Source organism: Aplysia californica, unplaced genomic scaffold, assembly GCF_000002075.1.
Source record: "Aplysia californica isolate F4 #8 unplaced genomic scaffold, AplCal3.0 scaffold00851, whole genome shotgun sequence".
NCBI lineage: Eukaryota > Metazoa > Mollusca > Gastropoda > Aplysiida > Aplysiidae > Aplysia > Aplysia californica.
Window position 1 is genome coordinate 249,930 of NW_004798121.1, and position 14,505 is coordinate 264,434.

Sequence of the window (14,505 nt, forward strand, 5' to 3'; positions counted from 1 at the left end):
TCTCTCTCTCTCTCGCTCTCTCTCTCTCTCTCTCGCTCTCTCACACTCTCTCTTTCATACACAAACACCCACACACAACACAGACAAACATACACTCACAGACTACTTCTAATGGCATGTAATATAGACAGATCACCTGTGAACACATACAGAGGGACTGCATGTCAAGATGTTGGAAGATTTTTATAGCCACTTCCCGAGGTACTGTGGTGTCAAAAAATGGTATCTCATTTATCTCATCCTGTGAAAAGCAAAACAATCATTGAGTTATATAACAAATATATAGTTCTAATGTGCTTGATGTATTTTCCACATCATTAAATTTTAAGTACTTTTTCACAGTACATTAATATATCATTTTACGACATTCGTAAAAATATAAACCTAATAGGGCAGAGGTACAAGACAGTATTTCGAGCTAGTCCAGACCATTGGTCCAACCCAACCATTTAAATCCCTAAATTCAAGCAATTATAAAGTGATTAGCTGTTGTTCAAGAGAATTATTTTTGGTGAGATTTAACAGATATGGACCTCCTTTTATATTTTTACCATTAGTATGATAACTGTGTCACTTATCAATATTTGCTATACAGTCAAACCCCGTTATATAACCACCAACCTTGAGACAGGCATGAAGTTGGCAGTACAGCCAGGGCTGGCGGTATACCTAGATCGTTACCAATTGCCATCTTGACCAACTCAGTGGCTGACTGGTGGTAAAGACTAGACAAACTATGGTCAGTCTAAATCTGTCTTGCGCAATTGCCATGCATAGTAGGAGAAAACGAGTAGAAACCAATGTATACCAGCTCCATTTGAATTTTATGTAAATTCCAATAGAAAACTTCTGCTGGATCAGAAGCTAGGCAACAATGTCAAGGACCCTATATATATATAGAAGGGGTTTTTTTACTAACAAGACACTTGTCAGACCTCGGGCCGCCTCAAACCCTTCACACAGACTTAACTTAAAAGCTAGAGTCCTCAAAATGTAAAAGCCTCACAGGCATCTTATTCCAGCCTTTTGTTCATTGTGCTGATATCTGACGATGCCAGTTCCTCAGGCATTTCTCCAGACAACAAAATTAATTTCCGTTTTTTAAATATCGACCAAACCCTAAAGATATAGAATTTTCATAATCAGCACAAACCATGAAGTCAACAACAAACGCTAGAAATAGACATAGCTTGCAGAGACATGTGTAGGAAAGATCAGATATCATGCAGCCATCAAATGGGTGCCATATGCGCCTAGTGCAGTTTGTACTTTACACTTCTCACTCTGATGGCCAACTCGCTGGGCAAATTTACATTAAAATTTATAAGGGCCGTACAAATCAGACAGTTTGATGATGGCAGTGTAAAGACAGAAATAATATTTTTACATGCTTTCCTTTTCATACGTTATTATAGATATGAAAAGTCCGAAGTAAAGAAAATTTCATTGAAAGCGAAACTGAACTAGACTTCTATAAAAAACAAATTTTACCTACCAAGTCTGCAATGAAAATGTCCAATAATCGTTTCTCAGACGTTGACTGCTGATTCTTCTCTGCATCATTATCTTTCCTCGTCAGCTTAGTCTTTTTCTCAGGCTGGTGTCCCGCCTTATTAGGCTTTGGAGAATCTGTCACAAAATATTTCCTTTTGCAATATGTTAAATTAGGCCTGACTTTCACCCCTTTTGCTCTTTGAGGATCACTTTTCTTCCTTTTGGGAGCTTCATTAAGAAACTTTGTTAAGATTTGGAATGGATAATACTCGTGAGCATCAGCACCAGCAGAGGTGCTGTTATTGTTAGCTGCACTCTGAGAATTGAAATTGAAACCGTCACACGATGCATCAGGACTGGAATCTCCGTCAATGTGCCCACTCTGATTTTGACTTGGTAATGAAGGAAAGGCATTTGTTTTAAATTCAAGATTTTGTGGCTTATCATTACCAAGTTCAAACTGATAAAACTGCCCGCTGTTGTTGTCTGCGCTGAGGCCATCACTGTCAGTATCACCACCACCACTCTTCGTCTTTTGTTGTCCCAATTCTTTTTTCCATTGCTGGCGAAATTGTTCAAGATCGTTGGATCCTGAAGCAGCCATTTTTGCTGACAAAAACTAGATATCTAGATCTAGATCTACCTGAACGACATATTCTATTCTAACAATTAGGCAAAGCTTCAATACTAGTGGCATCTACGGTTTGTATTTTAGTGCAAGCCTAGGGGTATTAGGGTAAAAGTGAAGAGAAGACCAGAGAGGGCTGGGTCGTATTGTTGATGATTGGCAAGAGCAACTAAAAACGAGAGTAATCCCCCGTTATTTTATTTGTAAAACATGGAATTAACTACGGATTTTGATACGCACGGAACGAAATATCAGAAAATAGCAACAAAATTGATGAACGGACCGACAAGCATCTTCGGCAGCCTGCATATTATAAATACAGCACTGGGCAAGTCAGCCTACTCCCCCTGCCTCAAGTTCACCAAGATATAGATCTAGATCTAGAGCCTACTAAGCATTTTAGGTATTAAAACCAGTTTTTCATAATATCCCCACCTGACCGTGACAATCGATTACTTGATCTTACACCCTTTTTCTTTCACTTTCACTAAACTACTAAACTACTCATTTATGTAACACCATAAAATACAATGTAATAAAACAAAGCCAGGACCTAGACGTTCAGAGGGTAGAACATAATATATAGTAGTATAGGCCAGGACTATTGCAACCATTCCATGGGCCATAGCCTATATTAATGTAGGCTATATATAATATGACGTACCTAATGACGGCTAGACTATTATTATTAAGCCTGCTGCTAGACTCTAGACTGGCAGGCTAGCCATACTTTCCTTCCTCCTTCCAAACTATATTGTAAGGAAGAGGAGACGGCTAGACAGCTAATGATGGCTAGACTGACAAACAGCCAAAAATAGCCTACTGAATTGTAAATGTGCCTTACTGACAGTGCATGTATTTTAAACCTCTGATTACTCATACTCATAGATATGAATGCGACCTGTGTACCCAACAGTCAGGTTTCTAATTGGGCTTAAAATAAGCATGGCTAGACTGCTTGGCTAGCCGTACTTAATAATGATGACTGAATTATAAATAAAGTTTTAGTTTGCGATATCAGAAGTATTTGTCTATTTCAGACGAAAGCAAAAAGATGCCTAATTACTGGAAAATTTTATGCCTGAATTAATTACTAATCTATGAGACCTGTGCACTCAACAGGTTTTGGTCAATAGGGCCTAAACCTAGATCTATGTACGGGTAGCCATTTCGTAAATTAATAGTATAATTAAATACTTTCTCTGTCATTATCTATAGACTTTAGAGTAGAGCTTTAGGGTAGGGGTCTACTATAAATAATGGGAGAGAAGAAGTTGGTCCTGGCTGGTCTGTGACTGTGGGGAGAAACCAGACTGAAATAATTTGTCATAGTAAAGAAGGCCTTAAGACTATACTATCATTATCATGATGTAAATACTGTGACACATATATATTTAAATTTAAATAAAAATTATAATATGTAGCGATCATTTCTATAGGGCCCACTCCCGTGTGAACACAGCTCTAGGCGCTTTATACATAAAATATAAATATAATGCATGCCATATATATACAAAAACAATATTCACACACACACACACACACACACACACACACACACACACACACACACACTCACACTCATAAATGATACCTACCACCATGCACATGCTTACACATCGTTACGAAATGAGCACATAAATAGAACATAACATTGTACTGAATATGAATCTACTGTAATAAAAATGATTTATTAAATGTGCTCAAGAATTGAAATTCAAGTCTAGTCTAGAGCCAGGTTTAGTAGTAAGCTTCAGTCTAAGAAGAGAATCTAGAGCTATTATTCTGATCTTATTAGCTTTTATACACTTAGTTGAGAAGTTTTTAAATCATGTGTATTATGAATGCTGGATTTGTAGTTGGATTTGCTATGAGTCATGGTCTGGAACTTAGTCATCTGGATGTCATGTTGACACATTCTTTGCTTTGCATTCCTTTCAGTTTTAGAGTTGAAGTTGAACTACCAGTCTGCTGAGTCAACCAGCATCATTGTTTGTGGTTGGGCTCCTCATTGACATTGAAACAGGCAAGTTAATGGGAGTCACATTTTCAAAGACAGCTTAAACTGGCAAGGTGAATACTTCAATACACGTAAATTTAACGAAAAATGGGATTAATTGCCCACCAATTTACCAAAAGACATTGTGTACTGACTTGTTGGCAGATATATCATAGCTGTGCTAAGATAAGAAACTTCCACAAATCCTCAGACAGTTTATGCTCAGTCGGTGTAGCAAACAAATTCGTACCTGAATGTAGGAACGTCTCAGAAGTGGACCTGCAAAATTTGCAAGAGTTTCTGAATACACACAGGAATCTGTTCATTCTAACAGGAGCAGGAATTTCAACTGAAAGTGGTATACCAGATTACAGGTCGGAAGGAGTGGGGCTTTATGCAACCAGTACCACTCGACCCGTACAATATGCAGATTTTCTCAAAAGTGCAGATATTCGAAAGCGGTATTGGGCTCGAAACTATGTCGGCTGGCCAAGATTTTCTTCCTTCCAACCAAATGCGGCTCATTACATTCTCAGTGATTGGGAGAGGAAGGGGCGAGTGCATTGGTTGGTGACACAAAACGTTGATGCCCTTCACTTCAAAGCCGGATCGCAGCATGTGACTGAACTCCACGGCAGCGCTCATCGTGTTGTCTGTCTCTCTTGCTCGTTGAAACTCTCCAGACACTCTATGCAGAAGATGATCAAGGATCAAAATCCTGGATGGGTTGCTGAGGCGGATGCTGTCCGGCCTGATGGTGATGTGAACCTCGAGTCAGAGAAAGTCAAAAGTTTTCAGGTGAGCCTTGGTATTTTATTTTAAGCTGCTGCTGTCTTAGACACCTGCTTAAGTGCTGAAACCTGAATTATAATGTGGGAACTGTACGGAATAAACATTCTACGTGTGAATTTAAGCATTTTTGGTCTTATTGGAGACTGATAATGTTAAATTTAGAGGCCCCTCTTCCTCGAGTGTTGAAAGGAGTGCTAAACTTCTAAACAACTTGGCTGCAGGATTGGTGATTTTTTTATTTTTTTTAAGCAACTGCAATTTTAGAAAGCCTTTTTAATCTGCTATATCAGTGAATTATGGCTACAGACAAAAAATGAAGAAAATGTCAGTCTAAAAGGAAGGGGGGGGGGGGGGGTAATTATGCATAGATAAACTTGCATTTTATTTTTATTACAGTGTGTGTGTGAGCACACGCTTGTGTTTGTCTGAAAAAGAAAAAGAAAATGCTAATTTCAATTATGAAAAAAAAGTAAATTGAATACTGTATTATTTTACTACTTACAGTGACAGGGGGGGAAAGCACACTTCTAAGCAATTTTAGTCTACTAAACCTTATATCTGTTTTATAAAACCAAGGAAAGGAATTCTGAATGTTTAAAGATGTAAAAACAGAAAACATTTTTTTAAAGTGATTTAAATCACTGAGTTTTATTTTTAAAATCAAGTTGATTTAAATTTTAAAAAATCAACTGATTTAAATCGACCCGATTTAAATCAACCCAACCCTGGTTTTCAAGTATGAAAAAAAAGTAAATTGAGAACTGTATTATTTTACAGTGACAGGGGGGAAAGCAGACTTTTAAGCATGATTATATTAGTCTACTAAACCTTATATCCGTTTAAAATGAAACCAAGGAAAGGAATTCTGAAAGTTTAAATATGTAAAAACTGAATACAGTTTTTTGAAAAGTGATTTAAATCACTGATTTTTATTTTAAAAATCAAATTGATTAAAAAAAATTTTTAATCAACTGATTTAAATCAACCCAGCTCTGATTTCAATTATGGAAAAAAAAGTAAATTGAATACTGTATTATTTTACAGTGAAAAGGGGGGAAATCAGACTTTTAAGCATGATTATATTAGTCTACTAAACCTTATATCTGTTTTATGAAACCAAGGAAAGGAATTCTGAATGTTGAAATGTGTAAAAACCTAATAAAAATAAAAAAATTTTAAAGTGATTTAAATCACTGATTTTTATTTTAAAAATCAAGTTGATTTAAATAAAAAAAATCAACTGATTTAAATCAACTCAACCCTGCTTGGCTGTTCAACGTAATGCAAATTAGTTGAACCATCCAATCTTGTGTGTGCGTATGATAGTTTTACTTGTTGCTTTTTTTGTTTCTATTGTATTAACAAAGCTCCATTTCATGATTTTAGATTTGGGAAGTTTTTTTAATGCAATGTGATATTATGAAAAAAAAGCAATGTAAGTCCGCAAATTTATGGTGAGGATAATTTTGATTTTGTCAGTTGGTTTCTTTGGAGAGTGTGAAATGAATACCATTATCACTTTGTCCTCTTACAAATGTATACCTTTGCCACATTATTCAATGTAATGTTCTTTTCCAAGTCTCCCAGTGGGTGGGTGGCGGGTGCTCTTGTGTAGTCTGCTATTTCTTTCCTATTCAAACATCTATTGTCCTTCTCTCCCCTCCTTCTTTTCTGTGTTTGTTACTCTCTTGTAACACCTCTAATCTTTGGCACTTATATGACCTTATGTGTTCTGTTAGTGCCATAAAACTCTTACAGTATTCAAACTGAGTCACCCAAATAGTTCTGTATAAATTTGTGCGATCAATGCTCCAATGGGGGCACAAATAAAATTTTGAAAGGTATCTTTATCAGTTTCTCGCACTATGCCAGACCAGACTAGACTCTTGGTTGACATGTCATATGGACAGGAAAGTGTAAGCAGAAGAAAAGTCGTATGTGGCACCGACAAAAGGTGCCACCTCTCTGCCATTGAGGTAATGATATAATGATATCATGTAATATATATATGTTGTGGCACTCATTGATGTACCTAAAAAAAAGGAGATTACTCTCTATGGTGGCACCCCATTAGTTGACCAGGGTCAAGTTGTATCCCTTTTGATGAAACGGCAACATGTCCCTGACTCTATTGCTCACAATCACATGCGCTTTTTGGGCCAGTTTAAACTTCTTCCTACGTAATAAAGAAATAATGCATTATAGTGTGGAGATAGCTAGCATAATAAGCTGAGCGCCAGGTGACAAAGTGCAAAGTTAGAGTTGATCCAGGAATTTGGATTTCTGAAATTGTTGGGATTTCGTGGACTGCTTAATATAAGATGTAACAGACAGTATGATTAGTAAATTTTGAGATCTCGTGGGTACTTTTCCACAAGTTTCATATAGATTCTTTTTTTTTTTTTGCGATGTCTGTTGCCATCTCTTGAGAGGGGGAAAAAAATTTAAGTTCCCTAAGTTCATCCTCTTGACTAGTCTCTTTATCTCTTTCAATTCAACTTTAAGTTCTTACCTAATGCTGTTCGGCACTCAAAGGGTACGGAGGCAAACTTTAGAGGTGGTCTTCAATGGATAGAGTAACCAATGAAAGTAAAACTTGCTGCAGAAAATCCAGAGTTCAGAATGGATTTGAACCATTTGAACTGGGGTTATTGTCATCTTCATAATCCGGGTCTCGTACTTGCTTTTCTGACTCAGTGCTTTGATAAAAAGCTTTTTTGCCAATTTCAGTCTTTTGAAGATGCAATCAAAATGTCCAAGATAGGCACCCATTGTCGAGGAAAAAAATGGTTGTGTTAGACAAGTAAAAGTAAAGGGTCGAAATAGTAAGTGGTCTTTTGTGTCGTGGACAGATGGCCATAAGCAGGTTCGACTGTATATCGTTACAGATATTTTCTATTTGTTTTAGTAAGGTTTTACTGCGCTTGCAACTGCATAAGGTCATATGACGGCCAAGTAGTGGATATCAACAGAGAAGTCCAAACGGAGAATCGCGCTTACTCTGGTCACCCCTCTAGCCTCAACAGCTCAAAGTCTGCTTCGACTATCAAGGCATCCCGGAAATAGCTGTTCACAGGAGAGTGACAAACATATATATAAAAGAAGTGGAGGAAAAGTGATGCTAGTAAGGATGAGGAAATAAAAAGCAGCTGTTCCCCCGCCCTATGTTGTTTGGGCACAGTATGAGCATGACATTGATAAAGCAGCCCATTTTCAATTCTATGTTAATATACCCCCTTTGGGAATGGCCTTATCTTATATTGCTAGAATGTACATATACAAAGTAAAGCTATCTTTTATTGCTTTTGCAGGTCCCTCCGTGTCCCAGCTGCGGGGGTGTCTTGAAGCCAGAGATTACATTTTTTGGAGATAACGTGCCCAAGGATACTGTACATTTTGTGCTGGACAAGATGTTTAAATCAGACGCCCTGCTTGTGATTGGATCTTCATTAGAGGTGTGTCATATTGACCTAATTAATACTTTTCAGGGGGGGGGGGGATATTTTTGTTAAGAGTGTTCGAGTCCAGTATTTTGGACTCAAGTCCGAATATTTAGTAAACTGCAGTGAGTACTCGACGACTTGAATCAGCTTCTTTTTTTTTTTGACAGTCCCAATCTATAATCATAGCTTTGGTTCATTCTGACTATTGCTTTTATATATTTTATGTTCAAGTGTGTATTATTCAGTTCCTACTTTTTATTTGAATATGAAATACTCATCAAAAGAGTAAGCCTGCTTAGTTTAACTACAGTATGGCCTCTTTGGTGTATTTTAAGTTACATTCAAGACAATAAAAGTTCAAGAAAAATGAATTTGTACCAGGGTTGTTCACGTTGAAACTCAGCAAGATATCAACTATCATTACTGAGCTAACAGTGTAAACTTTTTAATAAGTAAAAAGTACCTTGCTTTGGGTTTACATAAAGAAGAAACAGCATAGAAGTTTTTAAAAGACAGAACTAAACACCTTTTTGTAGAATCACCAGGTAACAAAAAATGAGGAAAAATCTTTTTTTTCATGTGCTCTTGTTCAATATAAATTTTGCAATAACAGCGCTTTGTACAGATTTTGAGTGCTTAATCTCTCAACAGGTGTGGTATTTGCCTGTCAACTCAGAGGTCCAGAGTTTGGTCCTCAGTAGCATCAGGGTTTTTCCATCTCATATTTTCTACACACTGTGATCCTTTGGTTGATAGCATGGGCAAAAGAATGTGAAAATCAGGAGGTTGAAAAGTGCACAAGAAGTTGAACAGATGAGCAGGCAGCCATTGCTGGTGAAGAATGTGATCAGTATCATCAGGAAAGGGTTCAGCTGTCATTACAAAATAGTCATAGTTAATGAAAACTACATTCTCATGATTGGAGTTTGTGGTTGTTTTCTCTTATGTTTTTGCGAAAAAATACTTTAGAGTTGTAGTGCTATGATGTGCACAGTTGAACAGTTCACCAATGTCAAGTGAAGACTTGAAGACTCAAGGTTAAAAGAACTGAAAGAAACATGTTTGCTTAAGTAAGATATGTTCGAGAAAAAATACAGAGTGAGTCCGCTTAAACCGAGTGCTATTAATTAAAAAAACAGCAGTAATAATAATTAATAATAATTGCATTTATATAGCGCATATCCATGCTCAAGAGCATGCTCTATGCGCTTTACAAGTATTATTACCCCCAGCAGACCCTCTGAGAACACACAGAAACATTCTCAGCTTCCGCGAAAGCATACAGTGCAAGCTGCGGATTTCATGTGCTCAAACACTATCAGACTGACAAGATCGTTCACTGTCTATAGGCGGGTACCCATTTCCACCTGGGTGAAGTGAGGAAAATTTGTGCAAAGTGCCTTTCCCAAGGACACTACGTCGGGCCCCTGACGGGATTCAAACCCACGACCTTACAGTTGCGAGTCCGAGAGCCTAACCAGTAGGCCACCGACGCCACAGTAAACCAAAAGAAAATGAAATCTCCAATTTAAAAAAAATTCTATTTGAGAAACCTTTGTAAACTAAAAACTCGGCTAAACCGAAGAAAATCCGGCTGTCCTGCATGTTTTGATTTAAGCAGACTCCAATGTATTTTTGCTTATATCAGAATATTGTTATTAATGGGATGTATGTGTTTTTCCCCAGGTCTACTCTGGTTTCCGATTCATCAACAGAGCTAGCAGTCATGGTATGGAGATTGCTATTCTGAATATCGGCGGCACACGGGGCGACAAGCATGCCACCATCAAAGTCAGTGGGAGAATCGGAGATGTGTTACAACAGCTCACAGTGTAATGAATTTCTTTAATGTATTTATGAATGTTTCTGCAATAAGTTTGCTCATAATGCGTGTCAAGGGTTTCTCTTAAAACAGCTTTTCCAGAGATCAGGAAACACTGTTTAACGTTACTACTACTTGTTGTTACTTCTCTGCTAGAACGGGTGTCATTGGCCACAGCCGAAGCAGAAGTATCTTAACCCTTATTTCTTCAGTGTCACTAAAAATATATTCTTCATCTTCGAGCCCCGTAAAACCTTACTAAAACTTTTAAAAACTAAGCAGATGCATTGATCAGACATTGATGGACGAAATATTGTTATTGTTACCTGTTGTTACATGTTCTCAGACAAAGATGGAATACATTTTGGCTTAGTTAATCAGTATGGCTGTGATACTCTTGAGTGAGAGAATCGTACATTTATTGTTGGAATATTTATCTCGATAATAAATAATGCGTTGCTATTTTAAGAAATGAACACAGAGTACTTCTTGGTTCCTTTGTGCTGTCCCATTTTTCAACTTGTAATTGTAATGTGTATATAAAATTTACAAAGGAAGGTTACGACAAGCCGGTTACTTCTCTACCCCTCCCCCGGCATATGTCATATATATGCCCTTTTAAGAACACATTTTATTGTGGATTTCAGATTACTGTTTACCCCGACTGGCTTCAAGGCGAGTTTAACACTTTACCCCACAGGACGCTCATCAGCGACCATAAGATTAGAAGCCACCTCTTCCTCCCACCAGAAGCAAATCAGCAATGGTGTGAATAGCAATAAAAAATGTAGGAATGATCTCCATCTAGACACACGCACTTGTTTAAGTTATAGTTTCCTTTCTGAATGGCTTGTATGGCCTTTGAAGGCGAAAATCAGTTTGGTTACAACAACTGGAGTAAATTTGTTTTTTTTCTTAATGTCGATTAGAGCTGGCATGAGTGCTGCACTTTACTCTGACATCATGGTGAGAATTTAGTTGATGAATGTGCTGGATATGTTTTCAGTTCCAATTCTAATTTCTTTTTCGGTAAACATGCGATCATCACATTCAATATTCTCAATGTGATGAAAGTGTAATGATTGTGGTGCTTTTGCCGAGATACAGATATATATATGTATAGTTAAGTACTGATGTACCCCTTCTGCATCCTGGTTCGTTGGGACAAAGGTTGTGGGTGGAAAGTGTTGAGTTCACACCACAAAATACAAGTTTTTAACTGATTTTACCACACTGGCCTAAAATATAAGAAAAAAAGTCATTTTTGCACAATGGCAGATTAGTGCAGATCTTTCCGCAGTTGTGGATAAGGCGCTAACAATACTTATTCACAACTGCGGAAAAATCTACACTGATCTGCCATTGGGTCATCAAAACTGCGAGACCACAGACAAACCTAATGTCCCCAAGTGCTCGCATTTGTTATAAATGATTTACAGTGGACAACAATAAAACATTCACAAAGTCAAATGCTACTCCATAAACATTTTATATTATTCGCCTTTGTTTATTTTGAATTTGAACTTAGTCAAGACACCCATTACACAAACTCATGATGAATACATCTCATTCCAAAATTACTGATGACAACCACGTTCCATTATAAACCTTTTCACAATTAAAATTTCTCTTACAATGAAATTAAAACAAAGGAATCAATGACTATAACCACAACAATTAATTTACAAAGAATTTTACACACACACACACACACAAAATAAAAAAAGAGATTCAGTCATGATACTGTACCTCTTTTTTTAAAATGGTGTTTTAACATCTCCATCCATTTACATTTAGATCATTAGAAGACCGGCTTCCGGCCCTGCCTGTCCTGGCCAACTCAGGCTGAGAAGGATACAACATCTCTCTCAGCAGAAAGACTACTGAGATACTCAATCAAACTTTTCTCCCCACTCAGGAATTGAACTCTGGTCTCCTGTGTGTAACACTCAGCATAGCGCTCTACCGCTACACCACAGATGCTGGTGATAATGTACTCGCATGAATAGATCCAAACACCTAAGTACGCTACCAGTATCCTAAAGCTTGTAACTCTTCTCCAAAAGCAAACGTCAGAATCCAAAAGCAAATTAGGAACAAAGACATTATATATATATATTATAACAAATGTGAGGCATCATGGTAACATCAGGCGCTCATCAAAATAGTGAAATCGATGAAATCTGCTTTTGCCCATCAACTGGGCTTTAAAAATTTTTCTCTCAACACCAGTTAAGTCCATTTAAAAATACATTTCTGTGGGGATTTTACTGAAAAATGTAGACTAAAAGCACAAAAAATGAAAATTTACAGTAAAAAATACAGTTTCCAAGGACTCTCAATCTTTCGAAATCAGCAAACTTTGGCAGCCGTTTTATCACAAATTTTCCTCTGACAACAAGCGACTCCAACCTCTTTCTATCGCAAATCATCTTCTATTCAAGATAGATGGGTATTTTTTCTTTTTAAAAAGGGCAAGACAATTAAACAAGCTTTAACATACTTTAAGATTATACCTATAGCCCCCTATACCCGAAAAGCAGACAAGCGCCCGATTCTACCGCGTTGCGACACAAATAATGATAATTAATGAACTTCTCACCTTACAGGGATGAGCTCTGCACATTGACCTTTAGGCCTACATTGTACTTGCCACACACAAAATTGGCATGAACCTTTTTGAAAGCAAAGAGACAGAACAACACATAGCATAACCATGGCGTTACACAGCAGACTTCTACGGTTGAGGTCCATGTATCTGCCATAAGCTGACAAAATGCTTTTTTAAAAATTCACAGCAGTTACGAGATAAAAAGGCTAATTCATGCACAAAAAAAATCGAAAGGAAAATTCTTGCTACTATTGACCCATCCCATACGTCTCGAGTTGACCTCGATAATATTGTGACGTGCTACAGCACAAATCGGATTTCTCCAAAGTGAATGTGCAAATCTAGTTGTCAAAGTACTTTCAACGATGAAACATCCCGCATTTTCAGACAATTTGAAACAAATCTGCAACGTTTAAGTTTAAAGGCGCATCTCTGCAAAACGTTAGAGTGGCTGCCAAGCTTGCTGCAGCACAATCACAACTAGGTCAGAAGAGAACTACCAACCCTCGCAGGGGGCGGGGTAGGACCTTCCCCCCTTTCCAATTTGGAAGAGCAGGGGCACAGAGAAACTGCAACTACTCAGGTCAGGGGGATCCCCAAGCCGGACGATGAATAATAAATACTCAGCCAATCAGGAGGCTGCATTTACATTAAAGAACGGCCATTTGTCCATGGGAATCCCCCTAAGGACAGCTGTGTGTATGTTTAATGTTCCAAGGGGCTAGTCTGAGACTGGACAATTGGGTGAAAAAGAAAATAACCAACAATTTGGAAAATATAAAAACGGATATCTTTAGAAATTCCTTTTACTGATCTACCACAGCCTTTTCATTTGAAAAACCCTGTATTGAGTACAAAAGAACAAGCCTTCTTTGAAAAGGAAATTAGAGAATTTAGACTGGTGACAGACCTTAGGTATTTAAATAAACACTGTCAACCTCTGTCCTTTGTGTGTGAGAGCATTGATGACATCATCGAGTGTACCAAACCAGAAGACAATTCTGTTACCTGGGATATTAAGAACAGATTTTGTCACATATTCCTGTGAGAAAACAAGACACTCAATATTTGTGTTTTCAGTGGAACAATATTTTTTACAAGTGGTTTTACAAATTTTTCATTTTATTTCCCTTTGTTATAAATAAAATGTTAAATAGGACACACCTGAATGACTGAAGTTTGTTTTGATGTGTCGTTCGAGAAGAGCTTGTGCCATGGGTATATTACTTTCAGACCTCTTTTTTTTTTTATTCCTGATATTATGACAAGTATTATGTTCGGTATTTCAAACGCTTAACCTAATCGCTATCTCAGAATTACAAAGTGCTATTTGACATTTTTGGTCGTTTTGAGTCTCTACTAAGACCATAAGGTTAGAATAGAAACCAAATGGTCTATCTCTTCTATCAAAACCATATAAGACTATTAAGTCATTATCAAGATATTCAAAGAATCGCATTTTTAAAAAAAGCTTGACATAATACAAAACTCAAAATCTTTGACGTAAAATTTCTCGAAACTAGGTACTGTGCAGATAGAACTTTGTAATTCTGAGGTAGCGTAATGACTCAAAGAAAGGCCCAACTGAGACCACCTGACATCAAATGGTCAGGAATTCTTATTTCACAAATGAATAGGAAAGAAACTATTATCCCGTTTACTATACATCTATCCATCAATAAGCAATAATTTGGAAGATTTCATAACAGTTACAGC

At 37.2% G+C, this 14,505-nt stretch overlaps 2 protein-coding genes across 2 annotated transcripts in view; one reads left to right on the forward strand and one right to left on the reverse strand.

Moving 5' to 3' along the window:
• The window catches only part of LOC101845279 (F-box/WD repeat-containing protein 8), a 15,989-nt gene extending 13,706 nt beyond the window's left edge, over window positions 1-2,283 (reverse strand). The window contains exons 1-2 of the mRNA XM_005110089.3: window positions 1,496-2,283; window positions 137-241 (exon numbers count right to left, since the gene is read on the reverse strand). Of these exons, the coding sequence (XP_005110146.1) occupies window positions 137-241; window positions 1,496-2,098 (708 nt within the window). The 5' untranslated portion in view covers window positions 2,099-2,283. The remainder of the gene's footprint in view (window positions 1-136; window positions 242-1,495) is intronic.
• A 136-nt stretch (window positions 2,284-2,419) lies between these two features.
• On the forward strand, window positions 2,420-10,654 carry LOC101845504 (NAD-dependent protein lipoamidase sirtuin-4, mitochondrial). The gene is made up of 4 exons (XM_005110090.3): window positions 2,420-2,525; window positions 4,064-4,919; window positions 8,225-8,368; window positions 10,043-10,654. Exons 2-4 carry the CDS (start codon window positions 4,230-4,232, stop codon window positions 10,190-10,192), a joined length of 984 nt encoding a protein of 327 aa, XP_005110147.1. The 5' UTR covers window positions 2,420-2,525; window positions 4,064-4,229; the 3' UTR covers window positions 10,193-10,654.
• Window positions 10,655-14,505: the final 3,851 nt, after the last annotated feature.

What these genes read in the sequence shown, in the direction of transcription:
- LOC101845504 (XM_005110090.3), top strand. Translation starts at nt 4,230, where the DNA reads ATGGGATTAATTGCCCACCAATTTACCAAAAGACATTGTGTACTGACT. An exon ending in AGAAAGTCAAAAGTTTTCAG is followed by an intron (nt 4,920 to 8,224) that starts GTGAGCCTTGGT and finishes TTGCTTTTGCAG; the next exon opens with GTCCCTCCGTGTCCCAGCTG. An exon ending in TGATTGGATCTTCATTAGAG is followed by an intron (nt 8,369 to 10,042) that starts GTGTGTCATATT and finishes GTTTTTCCCCAG; the next exon opens with GTCTACTCTGGTTTCCGATT.